This window comes from Spermophilus citellus (genome assembly GCF_964194105.1).
Source record: "Spermophilus citellus genome assembly, chromosome: 13".
NCBI lineage: Eukaryota > Metazoa > Chordata > Mammalia > Rodentia > Sciuridae > Spermophilus > Spermophilus citellus.
In genome coordinates, this window is record NC_138193.1 from 110,113,780 (window position 1) to 110,135,121 (window position 21,342).

Consider the following 21,342-nt stretch of genomic DNA (forward strand, 5'->3'; position numbering starts at 1 on the left):
GGACTCAGTAAATACTAAACTTTCCCACCTCCCCCATTTTCCTCATTCTAGTATAAGGACAAGAATGTTATCTCACATTTTTAAAAAATCCTCATCATCTAACACAGAGCATATATTGTAAAGGACCTACGAACATGGTTTCTCAGGATGGTTAGTGACATTAACCTTCCGGTAGTATTCAGTCTTGACAGGATCACATACCCCAGCTCATGAGTCTGAAAACAACACTTCAAAGCAGACGGGATGGGCTGGGGATGTGGCTCAAGCTGTAGTGCGCTCGCCTGGCATGCGTGCGGCCCGGGTTCGATCCTCAGCACCACATACCAACAAAGATGTTGTGTCCGCCGAGAACTAAAAAAAATAAATAAATAAATAAATAAATTTTAAAAAAGCAGACAGGATTATGCTCCTCTTATATCGGGGGAAACTAGGTACAGAGAGACCACAAGATGTATTCAAAGTCTCTTCACAAGTAAGGTTGGGACTTGAACCTCTTCATCTTTTTTCTAAATCCCAATTTTTTTTTTCTCTCTAGTTGGCAGGACTGCAGACAAGAGAGTATTCCTGCTTGAAATCCTGGGTTCAGACTGTGGCCTCGTTGTAACACACCTGGACCCATTAAACATGGGAGGGCTGTGACCAGTGCTTCCTGTGATAATGTCTGGCTTGGGAGATGGCATTGAGGTGTTCTCTAAGTAGATGCTCAAGCTTAGAGAGCACATTGACTCTCAGGATCATCTCTCCACTTTTTGCTAACCATACATGCTGTTTTCAAATGTCTTTGGTGACAGTCATGAGTATGCATATGAAGGCTGTGTCCCTTACCACAATGCCTGTCTACCACTGCCAGGGTGATTGTGGTCTCAGCTGAGTCTTGTCAAGGACCTGGGCCTTGATCCAGACTGGGTCACCAAGAAGCCAGCAGCTCTCCCTGTTTGTGAATGGAGGCAGAAGCTGCGTAGAACTGGGCGTCACCCACCTGCTAGCAACCAGAGCCTAGATACCTCACATTCTTTTCCTATGGCTTCACTGTAGATCGATCATTCCAGCAAAGGACCAGCAGTTGCAACACAGCTACATAAAGCCCTAGGCTTAGCAGCACTGTCTTAACCTCCAGTAAACCTCCCTTACCGGTGATTAACAACGAATTGGGCGTAGCCATTAGGCTCACTGCCACTTTAAGAAAACACCAGACAAGAGTCAAGAGGCCATGGGAGGCTTGCTGGCTCACATTTGTGGGTTTTACTCTTAGAAGAATGGGTCAGAGACTTTTGCTATAAAATAACATCCATTTAAAATTGTTGGAGTATCTCCATGTTTTAAAACGAGAGATTATCTCAATTTAAAGGTAGGAAACAAGCAAAGAGGGATTAAGTCACTCGCCTGAAATTGACATTTCTCTAACCTGGCGTTTACAGTTGATGTCCCCAGCTGACAATGTCCTTTTTAAAAATTTCCGTATTTTTGTGCTCATTTTTGATCTGTCTTTTCTCAACCATGAGGCTAACAATTCTAATATCTGGAATTTTATTGTTATTTTTATGTTATTGAATTTTATGTTATTCTTGTTGGTGACACTTAGGAAAAATAACTAGTGGTTGAAAAAAGAGATGGGAAAAATCCAGAGAATTCTGTGATAAGTATCAAGCCGGGAAAAAGCGGGAGCAGGTGGCAGAGCCCGAGGATGCCCTTGGGAGCAGGGGCGCCTGGTGCTAGTGAGCCGGCTGCAGCTCGGCCGCACTGCTGTGGGCTGCGGGCTTGTGGATGAGATATCCTTTAATTCTTTAGCAAAAACTTCTCAAAGCCTCATGAAACTCCAGCTCACTCTGCTCTAAGGCTCTTGGGGTCAGCAGAAGGGAGGTACCAACTCAGGAAGTCCGCGGAGGGCCAGGCAGAGTGCATATATTCTGCTTAAGGCTCGAGCAATCCTGCAGTTTCTGAGGAGCCGTGGGAGTGCATGGAAATTAACCATATAAAACCCATTTTTATAAATTCTATGTGGAAAATGTCCTAGATAGGCTTCTTTGGTATGTTGCTTTATATTATCTATGGGAACTGTTTTTCCTTTTTCTCAAGTTTCTTAAATCTCAGTCTTCAGGGCCCTTGGAGTCATGGAGGGTGTCAAGCTGCACTGCCACTCTGTGGCCCCCATCTGTGTGCACACAGCGGACGCCAGCACGGCTCTCAGGCTGCTCTGGACATCAGGAACGCTGCCTGCAGGAGCCGAGATGGAGGGTAGAAATGGAGGAGATGGCATCCTTGCAGGGTCCTAAGGGAGAATAAGCGATCTTGCTCTGAGAAGGCCCTTCCTGATAACGAATCTGGCCCCGGCAAGGGCCCCAGGGTGTGAGATGCCATGGCTTGCCTGAGATGGAGGAAGCATGTGGGGAAGGAGACAGGAACAATGGTGTAGGAGCCACAATCCGATGACCTCTCAGGCCAAGCCATCGGGCCTGTAGACAACGAGGAGCCACCAGAGGATTTTGAACCCAGTGTTATTAAATCTATTTTTGGAAAATAACTGGCTGAGGAATGACAAATGCCTGGAGAGGAAAGAGGTTTTGCAATCCCCCAGAGAGGTGAGAGGGTCTGAGCCAGCAGTGACTGTGTTGATGGGAGGCGCTGGGCCCAAGTGTCAGATCTGAGACTTATGAGAAGTTGGGGTGACAGGTAGGGAGGGGCTAGAGATTTACAGCTGGAGCCATTAGGAGAGTGGTGCTGTAATGGAGAGGCAGGGAACGCAGAGGAAGAACAGGTTTAGGGTGGAGGCACGTTGGGGGTTGACGAGGAGGTACACCAGTCATAAACGCCAGTGTTTTCCCAGACCAGCCCTGGGGATCCCAAGATTCCAAACAGACATCACGGAAGACTGAAGTCTCTGAGAGGCAGCACTGGGAATCAAAGACTCTACAGCCAAGTTACCTGGGATTTGTCCTTCTTTGGTAGCTTCCTGTGTGACCCTGGTCAAGTCATTTAACTTCTTGTGTCCCAGTATCCTCACTTGGAAAATAATACAATGACCACATCTTAGGAGTGCTAAGAGAACAAAGAGTCTGCATATGATGTGTTAGGAGAGTATCCGGCACTCTAAGTAGAGACAGCTATTTGATGGGCCACAGGAATAGTTTGGGCAAAAGTTATGCAATTTCCCTCTTCTGAACTAAAAGTATTTCACCTTGATTCAAAACTAACATTTGGAAGGCAATTAAGTCTGTTCGTTAAATAGTGAAAACTGCGTTGCAGTAACTGATAATGAAAGTAGGATGCGCTTTGCAAATTTCCCCTTTTTATTATTATTAAAAAACACACTAAATATCTATTTGGTACCAGATTCTCTAAGGAACACTGAGAAATAGCCCCTGAAAGGGTGCCAAGTTAGGCAAAAAGAAGGCCTTACTAAATGTCAAAAAAGGATGTGCTGCGGGGTGCCGTGGGATTGAAAGAATGGAACACTGAAGGAAGGGGGTGGGAGCGTTGAGGTCCGAGGTTCCAGTGAGCCGCAGGGGAGGAAGCAGCCAAGCAGCAGCCTATGCCCGGAGGCAGCCTGTGGCTAGTGGGAGGGCGTGGTGATAAGGAGCAGGTGCTGGAGCCACCCCACCCGCACTGCCCCTCAGGCTGGGGCGAGTGGCAGAGGAGGGACCCCAGGGACATTCCTGACCAGCACTATTTGTGACTTATGCAGGTCCCTGGACTGCACTGTGAAGAGACACTGGATAGAGTATGAAGCAATTAGAACAAATCAAAACCCACAACAAAACAAACCCACTTTGGAGTAGAGAGGAGTTGGCTTGGTTGAGCTGGGAGGGAGAGGCGGCTTGGATCCCCTCTGTAAGTCCCAGAACCGCAGCAGGGTAACTGCCTGGGACCTGAAACAGGACGATTGATTTTTCTTGTGGTGTGAACTCCTAAAAACAGATAAGAAAAAAATATCTTCCTACTTTTAACCTCAGGGTATTTTTCTTTCAAAGTTTAAAATATACAAAAACATCAAGCAATGCATAAAAATACAAAATTTATCATGAAACTGTTCATTCTTATCTAAGATTGACAGCAATAGGTAAGTTAGTCATGCTACTCATTCCCCTGCAAAGGTTTAGCACTTCAGAAATATATTCTTATAGAAGGGAAGCCAGTGGCATTGAGGATGAGAATGGGGGAAGGGAAAAGGAAGTTAAGGGGGGATGAAAGCGACAAAATTATGCTATGTGCAGATACAAATATATATGAATGAATGTCACTATTATGTATAATTATAATGCACGAATAAAATATTTTTAAAAAGGAATTTAATAGTGATAATCAGTGGGTGATGGAATGGGGATCTTTTTATTATTTATTTTTGGCTTATCTGCATTTTCTAGTTTCTTAATGTTCATAATACTGCATTTGAAATAAAAATTAAAAAAATATTAAAAACACTGAAATGTATAGAGTTTCTGGGAGTTTTTAAATTAAAAAATCACATTTTTTCATTTTAGGTAATGTTTAATTTGATCACTTAATGCAATTAACGTGGTCAATGGTGACAAAATTTAAGTGGCAATCTGACTTAAAAATTCCTATGGGAGAATCTGTGAGTTACCCAGTTCAACACAAATATCCATTAAACATGCATTAATTGTTCCAGAAGGAAATTATTGTTCCAGAAGGGCAAAAGGCCAAGTGAGCTGAAATACCAGGTGCTTAATTTATAAAGTCAATAAAAGCACTCTTTTGTAAGCTCTTCTCAGGTCATAGCATATTATCAGGTAAGTCTGGCACTAAAATCACTCTATGCTTAAATACTTCACAAGGGCACAAAACAAGGGAACATACAATAAGAGCTTCTCGAAGGTACTTTGTGAGAGACCAAATACTGTGTGAATTTATTCAGCTTTCAAGAACACAGAGGTATTTTAAGTTTTTTTTTTTAAAAAGGTTACCAGCAACACACTCAAGATAAAAATACTTTACTATTTGCAGTTATAAAATAATGCACAGAATTTTTACAGCAGCCACAGTAGGAAATTCTCCAAAAGGTCTTCCTGATGGTTTGAGAATATGTTCCTCCTCTCTTTGCAAGTAGTATGTCTTGAGTTTCTGCACGGGAGGTCAGGAGTAATGCCTGAGAATTCTGTATTTCTAATAAGTTCCCAGGCAAGGCAATGTTGATGTTCCTGGTCCAGAGACAGCATTTCTGTCATAAACAGTTACAAACTTTTTATTGAAACAAATTTACAATATCCAAAAACCTTCCACTATCCCAAGGATGCAAAGGAAAGGGGGTCAGGCAAACTGCTAAAGCAATAGGAAGTCCACCGTTGATGACTTTTCAAACATGTAATCAGGAATCTGGAGTCTCAGACCTGGGCCCAAATCTGAGCTCAGCCTTGCATTAGCTCTTGGACAGGCTATGAACTATCACTAACCCTTAGTTCCTCCTCTGTTACACAAGGATGGCAGCACGGCCACAGAGCTGCAGAGCAGGCTGCCTTTTGCCTAATATCACCTACATGTGCTGGCACTGTCATAATTCCCTCTTCCCTTTTCTGTAGTAGACAAAGACACTTTTCCTATGGTTGAATAGGTTTTTAAATGTGAAAACACTGACCCCCTTAGAGCAAATTAAGGCTCAAATGTTAATTTGTAAGACTTGAAATCCCCGCAGAGCCTTATTTTTCACTTCCCTCTCTGCCCTTGTTCATCTTATTTCATATTTATGGGCGGCCCAAAACTTTTCAGAGCTTCACCGTTTTGATATTTTTAAGCATACAGACCTTGTTTGCAACTTCAATTTGTTTTTATTTTTATTTTTTTAAACAGGGGGAGAGAGAGAGAGAGAGAGAGAGAGAGAGAGAGAGAGAGAGAGAGAATTTTAATATTTATTATTTTTTAGTTTTCGGCGGACACAACATCTTTGTTGGTATGTGGTGCTGAGGATGAACCGGGGCCGCATGCATGCCTGGAGAGCGCTACCGCTTGAGCCACATCCCCAGCCCCTTCAATTTGTTTTTAAACTTAAAGGAGCCATAGCACCTCAAGTAATGATATTGATTCCATAACATTCATCATATTAAAAAAAGATTTTTCAGTTCACATCTTTAGAAAAGAACGTTTTCAGCTATAAGAGATATATTTCCTTGATTCTCCCCCAAATCCTACTCCTAAGCATGAATATTGCCACATATCAACAGTTTCTTTTTATAGCTAAGTAGTATTTTACTGATGATCATTTCACTTAATTATGTATTTTTTTGATTATTACAAATAAAGCTATGAATATCTGTGTACAAGTCTATGTGGGAGCATGTTTTTTCTATTTGAATAGATATTTAGTCATAGAATGCTGCATCATATGGCAGGTATAATTTTCACTTTTAAGAAACCACCAAGGGCTGGGGATATAGCTCAGTTGGTAGAGTCCTTGCTTCACATGCACAAGGCCCTAGGTTCTAACCCCCAGCACCACAAAAAAAAAAAAAAAAAAAAAAAAAAAAAAAAAAAGATTCCTTTCTTTTGGGGCTGGGGATGTGGCTCAAGCGGTAGCGAGCTCGTCTGGCATGCGTGCGGCCAGGGTTCAATCCTCAGCACCACATACAAACAAAGATGTTGTGTCCGCCGAAAAACTAACTAACTAAATATATATATAAATTCTCTCTCTCTTAAAAAAAAAAAAAAAAAGAAACCACCAAGCTTGTTCTCTTTTTTTTGGTGGTGCTGGGGATCAAACTCAGGGCCTTGTACATGCTAGGCAAGTGCTTACCACTGAGCCATTTCCCCAGCCTACCAAACTGCTTCTAAAGTGGTTGTACTACTTTACATGGCTACCAGCCTGTGGGAGCATAAGTTGCTCCAAGTTCTTGCCAACTTAACTCTATTCAGTCTTAGAAAAATTCATTTAGGGGCTGGGGATGTGGCTCAAGTGGTAGCGCGCTCGCCTGGCATGCGTGCGGCCCTGGTTTGATCCTCAGCATCACATACCAACAAAGCTGTTGTGTCCGCCGAGAACTAAAAAATAAATATTAAAAATTCTCTCTCTCTCTCTCCTCTCTCACTCTCTCTTTAAAAAAAAAAAAAAAGAAAAATTCATTTAGTCAGTGTGCAGTGGTAACTCATTCTGGTTTTCATTAGCATTTTCCCAATAATGAGTAAAACTTAGCACCTTTCATGGGCTTATTTGTGTATTTTCTTTGTTTAAATCTTTTGCCTATTTTTTTTGGGGGGGGGTACTGGGGATTGAAGCCAGGGATGGTCAACTACTGAGCAGCACCCCCAGCCCTTTTGATTTTTTATTTTGAGAAAGAATATTGTTAATTTGCTTAGGGTCTTGCTAAGTTCCTAAGGCTAGCTTTGAACTCACAATCCTCCTGCCTCAGCCTTCCAAGCCCCTGGGATTACAGTTGTGTGCCACTACATCCAGCCTTTTGTCCATTTTTAATTGGGTTGTTTGCTTTCTTACTGAGTTGTGATATTTCTTTATATAAATATGTCCTTTGTTTGATATGTTTTGCATATATTTTCCCCCAGCCTGTGGTCTGACTTCGTTTTCATAAGTCTTAGAAGAGAGAAACTTTCTCAAGAAGAAATAACCCAAATAGCTCTCTATTAAAGAAAGTGGATTTACAGTTAAAAACTTTCCCCAAAACAAAGCCTTCCCAATTCACCTCCAGATGGACTTTACTACTAAACAGCTGAGGAATAAATAAAAAGAAACCCACAAAAGTGCTTCTTAAAAAATAAAAACAGAAGGAAGTGTTGACTACACATTCTGGGATTCCAGCATTGTCTTTTTTTTTTTTTTGAAGAGAATTTTATTTTTAATATTTATTTTTTAGTTCTCGGGGGACACAACATCTTTGTTGGTATGTGGTGCTGAGGATCGAACCTGGGCTGCATGCACTCCAGGCGAGTGCGCTACCAGTTGAGCCACATCCCCAGCCCCAGCATTGTCTTTATACAAAAAATAGATAATCACAAGAAAATAAAGCTACAGAATATGACTTATGAACACAGATGCAAAAATATGTAACAAAATGTTAGAAAATAAAATTTAACAATGTACAAAATGGAGGAGGATCAAGTGAGGTTTTTTTTTTTTTTTTAAAGAGAGAGTGAGAGAGAGAGAAGAGAGAGAGAATTTCAATATTTATTTTTCAGTTATCGGCGGACACAACATCTTTGTTTGTATGTGGTGCTGAGGATCGAACCCGGGCCGCACGCACACCAGGCGAGCGCGCTACCGCTTGAGCCACATCCCCAGCCCAAGACCAAGTGAGGTTTATCCTGGGAATGCAAGGTTGGTTTAACATTTGAAACTCAATCAATGTAATTTATCGTATTAACTGACTCAAGCAGAAAAAGTGTTTGAAAATAAAGGACATCAACTCCTGATCAGATGGGGAACTTCTCAACATTTTTCTCCCCTTTGTACTGGGGATTAAACTTGGTGTTTTACCACTGAGCCATATCCCCAGTCCTTTTAGTTTTTGAGACAGGGTCACAGGGTCTTGCTAAGTAGCCCAGGCTGGCCTTGAACTCACTCCTGCCTCAGTCTCCCAAATTACTGGAATTTACAGGCATGTGCTTTTTCAACCTTTTGCTTATAAAATGGCATCCCATGATGCCACCTGGCATAAAAGCCAAAATCCTTACCATCACCTTGAAATCACATGGCAACCTCTTCCATCCCTTCTGCCACCTCTCTCTCTCCTTCAGCTGTCATACTTGTGCCACTCTGAACAAGTAGGTGAATCCATCATGTTTGCACTGACCTCAGAGCCTCTCCCTTTTCCCCTCTGCCTGGAATGATTTCCCCTGAATAGCTACATGGCTTGCTCTCTCTACTGTACTTCTTAAAAGTTGGCCTTTGCTCAAATGTCACCTCCCCAGAAAATCCCCCCTCAATGACCCTTTATAAAATGGCCCACCTTATCACTTATCCCTTGCTTTTTTTCCCTTGTATTTCATTCATATGTAGTTGTTTCCTATCTGCTCCCTCCTAATTAGAACATATGATCCTCAAGGCAGTGATTTTGTTCAGTGCTGTATCCCCAGTGTCTAGAATTAGTCACTGGAATACAGAAATTGGTAGGTAAGATTTGTGCATTCTTTGAGCAAGAATGATTGATTTTCCAAAGTCCTTATCAGATATAAGCCTTTAACAATTTTAACCAATCTAATATGTGGGTCCTATCCTTTATTTTGGTTTGTATTTCTTTGAATTTGAGTGAGACTGACTCCCTGATTTTTGGATATGCCTTTCTATTTCTTTTTTTCAGAAAACTATCTTTTCATACATATCTCTCAGTGTTTGTCTTTTTCCTATTTCTTTGTGAGAACTTTTGATATATTAAAGAAATTATTTCTTTGTTCATCATATGCTGCAAATATATTTTCCCAGTTTGTCATCTTCTGTGTAGTCATGTTATCAGTCTTTTCCTTTCATTTGATTCTGGGTCTGTGGCATGCTTATGACGTCTTTCACAATTCCAAGATCACTGAAGTATTCATACTCGTTTCCTTATAAAACTTTTACATATGTATATGTGAAAGATTGTAATGTTTATATCTCTGATCCATCTGGGATTTATGTTGTGGTAATAAAGGGTAAGGAAGTAATCTAGTTTTAAAAGTACATTTAGTTTTAAAGAATAATGAATACAATTTCTAGATACCATTTATATAATTTATTGTTTTAAATTTCTCAAAGAACCAGGGTCTTGTGCATGTTGGGCAAGTGCTCTCCCCAGCCCTTCGCCTGTTTTACCATACATATTTTTAAACACAATTGATGTGTGTATGTGTGCATACACCCATGCTCAGTAATATTTTTCATAATACCCTAGAATGTTATATATTATGTTACAATTTGACATTACTTCACTTTAGAAGTATTTTTCCAAAAAGTTTCTATTTCATTTTTTCAATGTCTTCTTACTTTCCTGGATCTTGAAAATTTCTGTTTTGTTTCACTATATTTTTTTTTAAAAAGTTTCTTTTCAATTAAGCTCACTTCTTCATGGAGAAGAGATGTCTTTACTCTCAGCAAGAAGGAGAAGAGATTGAGTATAAACTGATAACTCAGAGAAAAATTTGATTCTTCATAGGTTGTCACATGTTTACAGTAGCTAGAAGGGGAAGAAAAAGGATTAAATTGTCTTTAAATGGTAATTCATAAATGTATGCACCTATCCTTTGCACATCCCCCAAATAACTTAGCAAATATATATAGTTATCCTTAAAATAGTACTATGGTTTAGAAGAAAACTTAGATCAATCTGGTAAAACTTTTTAATTATATAAAAAAAGCACTTTCACATTGTCTGCAATCACTATGCAAGGGATACAAGTGTATGAAGAACCAGGCCTTGTAAGTCCCCACCATGAGTGTGTAAGTTATTTCCACTCCACATTGGCCCCTGTCCCTCTTCTTAACATGGTCAAAGAAAGCAAAAACAGTCAGGGAGAGAATCCAGAGCCTCACTCAAGCTAGGCAAGTGCTTTACTAATGAGCTACATCCTCAGCAACAATCCCCACTTTTTTTTTTTTTTTTTTTTTTTAAATTTTGAGACAGGTTCTTGCTAAGTTACCCAAGCTGGTCTCAAACTAGTGATCCTTCTACTTCAGCCTCCTAAGTAGCTAGGATTGCACATTTTTTAAAAGCTAACAAAAGAAAACAAATAATTCCTAACTTCCATCCAAAATAAGATCCCAGACCTATAATGTTGAGTGCCATACTGTATGGAGTGTTGACAGAAGAATTTACCATATACTTTCATATACTTTAAAACAGTAGAAATAAATCTGATCAAATCCCTTACTATCACCAAATCTCTAATTAATGCTACCAATCTCCAATTCACCAAAGTATTAGCAATTCAGGGCACAGAAGAACATGTTAAATGGTATCCTACGACCTATAATCAGCAAAGTCCAGATTATGGCAAGTTGTACAGGACACATGACCTGCATTACTCAATAAGTAAATTGTAAGGGGTTGGGATGGGGAGTGCGATAAGAGAGGAACTATAGGAACTAAAACACTGAAGGGATATGTTAACCACTTGCAATAGATGGGCCTTACTTAGATTCTGAGTGAAACTCATTACAAAACTGATAACTAAAAATCTAAACACTGACTGCATGTTTGATAATATATTAAAAATTACTACTAATTTTAATGTCTGATTAATAGTATCAGGGTTTTATTTTTACAACTGTTATAATGTTTATGATCTGCTTCCAAATACCATGGGGGTAGAAGGATGAAGGAGTGAGTTGTGTTTGGGTGAAGCAGACTAGCCATGCCCAAAAGTGCTGAGCTGGGCATAGGGGGTTCATTATACTTGTCTCTCTACTTTTGAATATGCTTGAACCGGCCCTAATACAGTTTAAAAAGCAAGTGAACAAATAATATTTGAGATATTATGATTTACATAATGTATGGGGCCTATGTTGCTGAATCACATATGCATCATAAAGCTATGCCACCATCATCTGTGGCTCTAGATAGCTGCTCTTAGTTCTCTCATTTGTAAATTAGGAAAAAAACCTAAAACAAAACAAAAAAACACAACAGCATTTGCACCTCTCAAGGTTGATAAAAAGATTAAGTAAGAATACGTATTAGCACTTAACCTAGTGCCTGGCACATACTAAGGGCTCAAAAATGTTCACTTTAAACATTTTTCATTTCCACTTAAAATCTTAAGGTAACTTTAATAATACAGAATAAAGTCAACTAGTAGGGAATTTAAAAGTTGTATCATCTGTTCACTGCTTGGTTTAATAAAGATCAAACATAAGCCATGTATAGTAATTCCTCCAAATGCAGTGATTTCTTGCTTTCCTCCTTTTTGCGGGGAGGGTACTGGAGACTGAACCCAGGGCCATGCACACCCTAGGCCAGCACTCCACCACTGAGATGCATCCCAAGCCCTGTTTTGCTTCCCTTTTAATTTCAGTTATATTGAGATTTTTTCAGACAAAATGTTATCATACACACACACACAAAAAGTGAACTTACAGACCATAAGGAAAGCTCTATTTCTACCCCAGAAAGACAAGAAAAGGAATCAGATATCCCTGATACACTAAGAACTTGTTATTTCCAAGTTAAACCACTAACAACTTAAAATGGATACCTGCTTTATCATAAACTCAGAAATCTTCCCTAAAGTTATAAGCTATAAAACAAAATGCAGCATATTATTAACTTCTCATTGCCATTCATTCTGCAGTGAATAGAACAAGTGACGTCTCTTGAGCTCTGCTTGACATGTAACATAAATGAGTATGGTAAATGGATGCTTCAAGTTTTGTTTTGTTTATGTGTGTGTGCGTGTGTGTGGTATTGTAGATTGGACCCAGGGGTGCTCTACCATTGAGCTATATCCCAGCCATTTTTATTTTATTTTGAGAAAGGGTCTTGCTATATTGCCCAGGCAGGCCTTGAACTTGGGATCTTCCTGCCTCAACCTCCTGCATTTCTGGGATTACAGGCATGCACCACTGTGCCCAACCCAAAATGTTTATATAAACAATTTTATGCCCAATAAAACAGGTCTAAATTTATAAGACAATAGTGCTTTAAAGGCATAACCTTTCTTAGAGGTTCAAATGTGCATGCAGGTTGGTAGTACATGTCTATAATCAGCTACTCAGGAGACAGGAGGATCACAAGTTCGAGGTCAGCTTGGGCAACTTAGCAAGACCCTGTATCAAAATAAAAATAAACAGCTAGGGTTATGGCTCAGTGGTAGAGTGCTTGCCTCACGTGTGAGGCACTGGGTTTGCGTCTCAGCACTGCATGTAAATAAATGAATAAAATAAAAGTTCATCAACAACTAAAAATATTAAATAAATAAAAATAAAAATAAAAAGAGCTGGGCATGTAGCTCAGTGGTAGAGCATGCCTGGGCTCAATCCCCAGTATCAGAGAGAGAGGGTAAGTTCAAATGTATGGGAAAGAAATAAGGAATAGTCTCTGAATGTACACAAAAAGCAAACTGGGTAGCACAAATTAATGTTTTGGTGGTGTCCAACATGTTCATATATGAGTACTGCTTTTTACTATAGCTTTAAAAGAACAATTAAATATTCAAATCAAATTTTTGTGGTACCCACAAAGCACCTCCATTTCCTGTGGAACAGAACTAGAAAACCACAGCTCCACTCCCTCCTATGGAGAGAGGTGAACCATCTGCCCTTTACAGGCAGGTCAAGATTGCTCTTCTGACCTCCCAGTTGTCATAACTGGCCTACCTGAACATGGGGGCTACTATCAAGTGAACAACAGTGAGGGTGTAGATTCACAGAACATTAGCTCTGCCCTGGGAGGGACAAACCACTCTCCCCCCTGGAGTGCTGCTGGGGCCCTGCTCTGCCTAGCTCTCCAAGCACCAGTGCTCTTACCATCATTTTACAATAAAAGTACGTCTCTTCCAAACCCTCAGAAGTGAGTCCTGTCTAAAAAATTATCTATATAGCTGAAGGTCTGCTTTCTTTAGCATCAAAGACTTCATTTTAACCACCTGGAAGGAAATCTTTAAAAAAAATGAATTATGTATTACTTATTATTATTGATACTGGGGATTGAACCCAGGGGATGCTTAATCACTGAGCTACATCCCCAGCCCTTTTTAAATTAAAAAAAAAATTTTGAGACAGGATATCACTAAGTTGCTTAGGGCTTCACTAAATTGCTGAGGCTAGCCTAGAATTTGTGCTCTTCCTGCCTCAGCCTCTCAAGTCATTGGGATTATAGGCATGTGCCACTACACCCAGCTTTCTTGACTATCTTGAACTAAGCATATTAGCATATTGTAGTTTTTTAAAAGCCTTTATATTATTATTATTATTTTTTTAAAGCCTTATATTATTACAAGCTGTCTGCTTTATTGTAAAAGTTAGAAAATATGGCAAATATGGCTACAAAAAACAAATCCAAAGCAAGCACACAGCATTGTGGGACAAGTTCTGTGTTAAAGTAGACACCATCAGACCTTCTCAGTGACATGGAGGTATGAGTTATATGTCGTGAAGGGACTTCAAAACACTGTAATTTGAGTGCCTTTGTCAGCTTTGGATTTGATGCTGGCTCCTCTATTGTTTTGTCATTTATGTTTGTTGTGATTTATAAGCAGAGTACCCATTAGATCCCTCTAAGTTTTTTTTTCCAATTATTAGGCTTCTGGAAATCAGACAGCTCAGCTGGACAGAAACACACTTGGAGGCAGTATACAAGCTCTCTGAGAAATAAATAATTTTTTTATGGTTTTTGTGACATTTTGATTGCTTGGATGAATGCTTTTTTGTTCACCCTGTGCTTCTAGACTGTGGTCTCAACTAGGCGAAGTGGGCAGTAGTTGTGGAACATAAAATCATGGTATTACTGAAACTGTCTAAGTTACAGAAGTTACCATTGAGGAAGAGAATCAGAGAAGAAAACCTCGACTATTTAATCTTAATTATGTCAAGGTCTTCTTATAGCTCACTATGTTCTACATGGCATGAACTCTAAGAATATCCACACATCTGCCCATGCACCCTTTGAAAAGCACAGACCTATCAGATCAGTCTAGCAGAATATCTTTATTCTCAGGACATACTTAAGGAAACACCAAGACGTAAAGGGGAATGATATATGTCATTCAGAAAAAATATGTATTTAAAAATACAGTGGGTTCTCTGAATTAGCACTGACACTTCTACTGCTTGGCAGCTTCATTGCAGGTTAATTTAGCTAGTGGGAATAGCTTGTGTTAATTGTGAGACATCACATTTCTTGATTTTACCAGCTTTCCTAAATTCTTACATAAGACTCAACGTATAATTCTGATTTTTTTAAAGATATTTTTTAGTTGTAGTTGGAGACAATACCTTTATTTTATTTATTTATTATTATGTGGTGCTGAGGATTGAACCCTGGGCCTCACACGTGCTAGGCAAGTGCTCTATGGCTGAGCCCCAGCCCCAGTCCATAATTCTGATTTTCTTGACTATAAGCTTACCATCTTCTGGTGGGTTGGGGGTGTAGCTCAGTGGTAGAATATGTGGTTACTTAGTATGTTCAAGGGCCTGGGTTTAATTACCAGCATCTTCTGGCTCTTTTACATATGTGATTTTTTTTTTTTTTTAAATCAGAAAGACTATACCTCCAGGCCAAACTGAAGATTTCATCATGCCTGTTTTTTGGTGTTCTAAAAGCATCACGTACCTTCTACAGAATTTCTGGGTACTAAGCCAGTATAATGAATTCTTGGTCATCAGCGACTGGCCTTTCTTTATCAGGATTCCCTGGAGGCTATGTCCATGGAAACAAGTTCTATCAGCATCTTCTTTAGCCCAGTTGAACTGAAAACTTGAAGGGCTTTTTCTTTCAATAGTTGGTGTTGAATCAACCAGTGCACTAAATTGCTTTTGTAGATTTACCACCATTTCTGGAAATGAAGGAAAAAGAACAAAGGAATAAAACAAAAACTAACATTAAATCACAAAGCCTGGAGTTCCCTTGATAGCAATGTTGGGTTCTCAGTTTTGACAAACATGCGATGCTAACGTATGATGGTAACTTAAGCAAAACTGAAACTAGATGGGGGCATAAGGGATCTACTTAAAAATGATTAAAATGGTGAATTATATATGTATATATTTTATCACAATTTGTAAAAGAGAACACACAAGACAATCTAAGGGCAATTCTCTAGAAGTCATAAAAATACAGGATTTTAGATTCTGATTTTAGAACTTAAGCTCTGTTTTGAATAACGACACATTCCTCAAATAAAGAGATTCCTATGGATACTCCTTGCAGAGGGGGATGCTCCTCTGCATATGTGCATTAGAACATTTCAAAGAAGTAGGAAATTTATTTATGCATTCACTTTTCAAGTCAAGATATCTAGCTATTCTACGACTGTGTTGTTAGCTACCCTGCACGAGTGAGAAACAATTCAACTCACCTCTTCTTTTATATACTACTGGTCTGTCGATGTGTGAGTAGTAGAGTGGTTTTTCACTTTTCCACATGTACCTGTGCAAGGTAGAAAAAAAATGCACCTCAGCACAATTCAGGACAGTTTCTCCAAGCAGTATCTGGAATTTCTGATATTCAGTTTAACAGCTCTGGCTTGGAATGGCCTATTGGCACATGTCTACACTGTCTATAGAGCTCACACCCCAGAAGAAGAACTAAGTAAGAGCAGGCCAACAGAATGGGGTGCTCCCCCTACCATGCTGCCGCATCCTGAAGAAGCTATTAATTACACAAAACAAAACAGGTTTCTCTCACTATAAAATTCCCTTGCTTTTTATCACAATTTGTAAAAGAGATATACAAGACAATCTATATTGTCTATATTCTGTCTTTATCTATATTCTGATAAAGTGAAGCCATCTAATAAATGATTGTTCCTATCGCTTTTGCCTTGACTACCCTTTGCCTAAGTTAGTGGTACTTCTGATTCTGAAACTCATAAAGTAGACAATAAATGCCAGTCTTTTTTGGAAATCTATCCTATTCCTGGTGAAAACAAGGATGGTAAAGCCCTACTAGTGTTCCCTGCACTGACTCAACCTATTCTTGCCAGAGAAAGCCAGTCAGGGAGGTTCATTGTAAAACAGGGATGTGGGATTGAGCCGGCCCTGCAGCATCCCCTCAGGGGCAAGACTAAGAGTCATCTCGAATTCCTATAGATTATCAGTGACCAGGCCTAAACTCAGGCCAAAGGGAAGTGATATGTTTGATTCTGGTTATAGTGACCACTGCTAAACTTTGCCAAGCAGATGCTGCAGCTCTGGAACAAAGATAACAATGTTCATTTAAAAATCTCATTTTCACTCTGAGTTCCCTGAAGTGAAGGACTTTCATAACCTGTGGCAATGAAAAGAACATTGAATCAGAGGACCTGGCTCTGCCACTTTCTAGTGAAACGTCTAGGGACCTTAAGTGACAAATGATGGAGATTCTCAAAGGCACAGACTACCTCAGTCTGTGTCTCTAATGTTGAGAAGGAATAGCATACAATAGGAACTCATTTAAATATCTGTTATTGAATAAATGAATAAACAAATTAATTTAACATCTCTAATTAGTTTACTACAGAACTGTTGTGAGGAATAATTTAGACAATACACGTACAGGTTCTTTAAATCCTTTTATTATCTAGATCTTCCCTCTTTCCTTTCATTGTGGTACTAGGCTTGAACCCAGTGGTGTTCTACCACTGAACTACATTCCAACCCTTTTTTTTTTTTTGAGATATGGTTTTGCTGTTGCTGAGGATAGCCTTGAATTTGTGATCCTTCTGCCTCAGCCTCCCAAGCTGCTGGGATTACAGGTGTGTGCCACTACATGCAGCTAGATATTTCTTAACTGCCTGACTAGTAGGCACTTTCTTATCTGTGGACTTTCTGGAAAAGATGATAAGAAATAAGAAGTCAGAAATATAAGGATTTGTATTTATCTACCTGTGGTATCTTACAATTGGTAATTTTTTACCATTCTTTTTTTTAAAAAATATTTTTTTAAGCTGTAGATGGTTTCAATATCTTTATTTTATTTATTTATTTTTATGTGGTGCTGAGGATTGAACTCAGTGCCTTGCACATGCCAAGCAAGTACTATACCACTGAGCCACAACCCCAGTCCCTTTACCATTCTTTTTAACAAGGGAAAGAAAATATTCATAAAAGTAGGGGTTTTAACAATACGATGATAGCAAATGATTGCTTTAATGAATTGAAAAATTGAAAATTTTCAAGGATTTAAGAAATACTTAATCAAATCAGTATAATCATGACTATACATAAAAGAGAGAGGTTAACTTTTTACTTTAAATTTCCACAGTGATTTAAAATGTTAAGAACAGAAATAAAATTTCTCTAGGCCAGATGCAGTGGCACATGCCTATAACCCCAGCAACTTAGGAGGATGAGGCAGGAGGAGTGAAAGTTTAAGGATGGCTTCAGCAACTTAGCAAGACTCGATCTCAAAGTAAAAACTAGAATGTAACTCAATGGTAAAGTGTCCCTGGGTTTAATTCCCAGTACAAAAAAAAAAAAAAAAAAACCAACAACAACAACAAAAAAAAAAAACAAGAGAGAAAGAAGAAAAGAAATGAATTTCTCTAAATATCAGGAAGCAGTAGAGATTTGTAATCAATATAACATAGGAGATAATCTTCCTAAAATTTGGTGAAGCATACCACATTTAAAATAAATCAGAGAGGGCTAGGGTTGTGGCTCAGAGGTAGAGCACTTGCCTAGCATGCGTGGAGCACTGAGTTCGATCCTCAGCACCACATAAATATAAAATAAAGATATTGTGCCCACCTATAACTAAAAAATAATTATTAAAAAAATAAAATAAATCTGAGAGCTTGTCATTTAACCCTATTGTAGCTGAGTCTGTCTTCACTTTTTAAATTTTATTTTCTTAAATGATAAAAGTAACAAAACTTAAAGTAATAAAGAAGTTCCCCAAACTCAATAGTCTAATCGCAGTCCATGGGTGTACTTACTGTAAACATTTCTTAAGAATGCCTAGCCCAGATAGGTGCTTCTTATTCATTTATAATAAACACCTCCACAAGTAGAATCAAGGAGGCATTATTACTTCCTTAGAGTCACATGCCCAGAGGATAGGAAAGGAGACTTAAGATAACAATGCTCAACTGTCTGGACAACCCCTCTGAAACTACAGCTTCTTCAAAACTTTGCTATACTGTACCTACCTCTTCCCATTACATAAAGCTACCAAAAAAAAAAAAAAAAAAAAAAATGCCACAAAGGCCTTAGGATTTTCTAGCTGGAAGACACTTGCATATTTTTTTTCATCTCTATGTGATTTGTTTCCCAATTTAAAAAAAAAAAAAATTAGGGCTGGGGCTGTAGCTCAGTGGCAGAGCGCTTGTCAAGCATGCATGAGACACTGGTTCAATCCTCAGCACCACATAAAAATAAACAAATAAAATAAAGGCATTCTATCCATCTATAACTATAAAAAATTAAATATAATTCACATGTAGTAAACTCATCCTTTTCAGTGTACTTATGATTAGCATTAACACACACATTACTGAGTGCCTGTAATCCCAGTGGCTGGAGAGGCTGAGGCAGGAAGATTGCAAGTTCAAAGCTAGCCTCAGCAATTTAGCAAGGCCCTAATTCAACTTAGTGAGATCCTGTATCAAAATAAAACACACACACACATATAGTTATATAATCACCACTACAATTAACATACAGAACATTCCATCACTCCAAAAATCTTCCAGGTCCTTTCCTATACCTTGACCTTGAGCAATGATCAGTCTGCTTTTTTGGTTCCTATAAGTTCAGCCTTGCTCAGAATATAATATAAATGGAATCATGCTAGGGTAACTTTTTGAGTCTTTCATTTAGTGTAATGCATTTAAGATTCTTTCACACTGTTGGATGTAGATTTGTTCCTTTGCATTGCTCAATGGTGCTGCATTGTATGGAAATACCAGTTTGTTCATCCAGTCACCAGCTGAAGGACATCTGGACTGCTGCCAGTTTTGGATGAATATGAATGAATCCACTATAAACGTTTCTGTACAGTTTTTTGTATGAACATAAGTTTTCATTTCACTTGGGTAGACATCTAGGAGTGGAAAGTGTTTGATATTGTAATTAAATATATGCTTAACTTTATGGGAAAATGCCAAATGTTCCAAAATGGTTGTACCATTTTGCAATCCCACACTTGGTATGATTAGTTTTTGTTTTTGTTTTGTCTTGAGTCATTCTAATCTGTTGTAATGGATATTGTATGTGGTTTTAATTTGTACTTTCCTACTAACTGATAATACTGAGTATCTTTTCATGTGCCATCAATACATCATCTTTGGTTTGTTTATTTAAAAACTGAGCTGTTTTCTTATTATATTATAGATAAAAATCTTTTATCAGATAGGTGATTTGTACATAATTTCTTTCAATATCTGGCTTCTTATTCTCTTAAGTGTCTTTTGAGGAAAATTTCTTCAGATAAAGTCCAATTCATCAATATTTTTCACTCATAAATTATGATTCTGATATCATATAAGAAATTTCTGCCTAACCCAAAAGGCCACAGGGCTCTTCTACATGCTTTAAAATGTTCCTCCATGTTCTTCTCAATACATCCTATGACAAATAAGTCACTAAAGCAGCTTAGTAATCTTTTTGGGGTTTCCAACTATTGTTTACTAGTGTTTTTTATCATCTCATGCATAGGGACCCATGATTAGCTGTAGAAAGTGTTTTAATCATTTTCATCTGACAACATGGAAGATGATATCCAGAGGAACAGAAAGAAAAATTAGAAATTTAGAGTTGTCAGCACTGAAAACAAACAAACTACAAAAGGAAAGGAAAAAAGAAACTGATATTTTAAAATGGAGAGAGATAGGGAAGAAGAGACAGGTACAGGTGGTGACTGCACAGCGCCCTGTGCCAGCATTAGGTGGTGGTGATTAAGGCAGTCAGTGGTGTTCACATCACACGTGTGGGTTAGTCGGCAGCACACACTATGAAGCAGGACTGTGGAAAGACAGCCCCTGGACAACCTCCCTGGGGCTTGGAGTCCCCATGGAAAAGGGCATTTTATACACAGATTTACTTTTTTTAGTTATTAAATTCTCCCCTGAAGTAGCAAAATGTTGTAAGTCTACACTGACTGTAACAGTACAATAGGAACAGGGCCATGTTTGAAGTGTGAAGTGGGTTGGGATAAGTAATACCTCAGTACCACCAAGACACTGGGCAGCATGGCCTTCGAGCTCCGGGCCCTCAGAATCATCAGGACTGGGCCCAATACACACCACAGAAGGAACACAGACTCTCCAAGATGGTCTCTTGCTCTTGCTGCTGCTCTCGTAACTACTAAGACCCATTTTATTTTACACACAGGATTATAGCCAAGGAGATTAACCATATTTTAAAATTTTAATCACAAACTATTTTTACCATTTTTCTCATAACTGAGTATCTTCAAACAGAGACCAACAAATTTGTTTAGATAATAACTACATTAAAGTACCTTTTCTTTTTTTCTCAAGATAATAAAATTTTTTTTAAAAAAGTAACATGCTAAAGATAGTACTAAAGAAACTTCATCTTTCAATTATGTCCTCTTTATGAAAATATGTAGAAAAATTTTACTTAACTTTCAAAACTTCCTATAACCTTTCTATTCAGAGAACCACCATCTTTGAAATAATCTGAGTGAATATGATCAAGTAAAAAAAAAACTGATTCCAAAGACCCCATTACCATAACCACTAATTTTAACAAGTTTCCTAAACATGTCCTATATCAGTCTTCTTGATTGTAAGATGTCAATAATATGGAAATAT

The 21,342-nt window shown here is 38.6% G+C and overlaps 1 protein-coding gene across 1 annotated transcript in view; it reads right to left on the minus strand.

The window, feature by feature from the left end:
- Positions 1-9,414: 9,414 nt before the first annotated feature.
- TAF1B (TATA-box binding protein associated factor, RNA polymerase I subunit B) overlaps positions 9,415-21,342 on the minus strand; it is a 73,804-nt gene continuing 61,876 nt past the window's right edge. Inside the window, exons 13-15 of the mRNA XM_081264129.1 lie at positions 15,943-16,013; positions 15,198-15,420; positions 9,415-10,106 (exon numbers count right to left, since the gene is read on the minus strand). Of these exons, the coding sequence (XP_081120255.1) occupies positions 9,902-10,106; positions 15,198-15,420; positions 15,943-16,013 (499 nt within the window). The 3' untranslated portion in view covers positions 9,415-9,901. The remainder of the gene's footprint in view (positions 10,107-15,197; positions 15,421-15,942; positions 16,014-21,342) is intronic.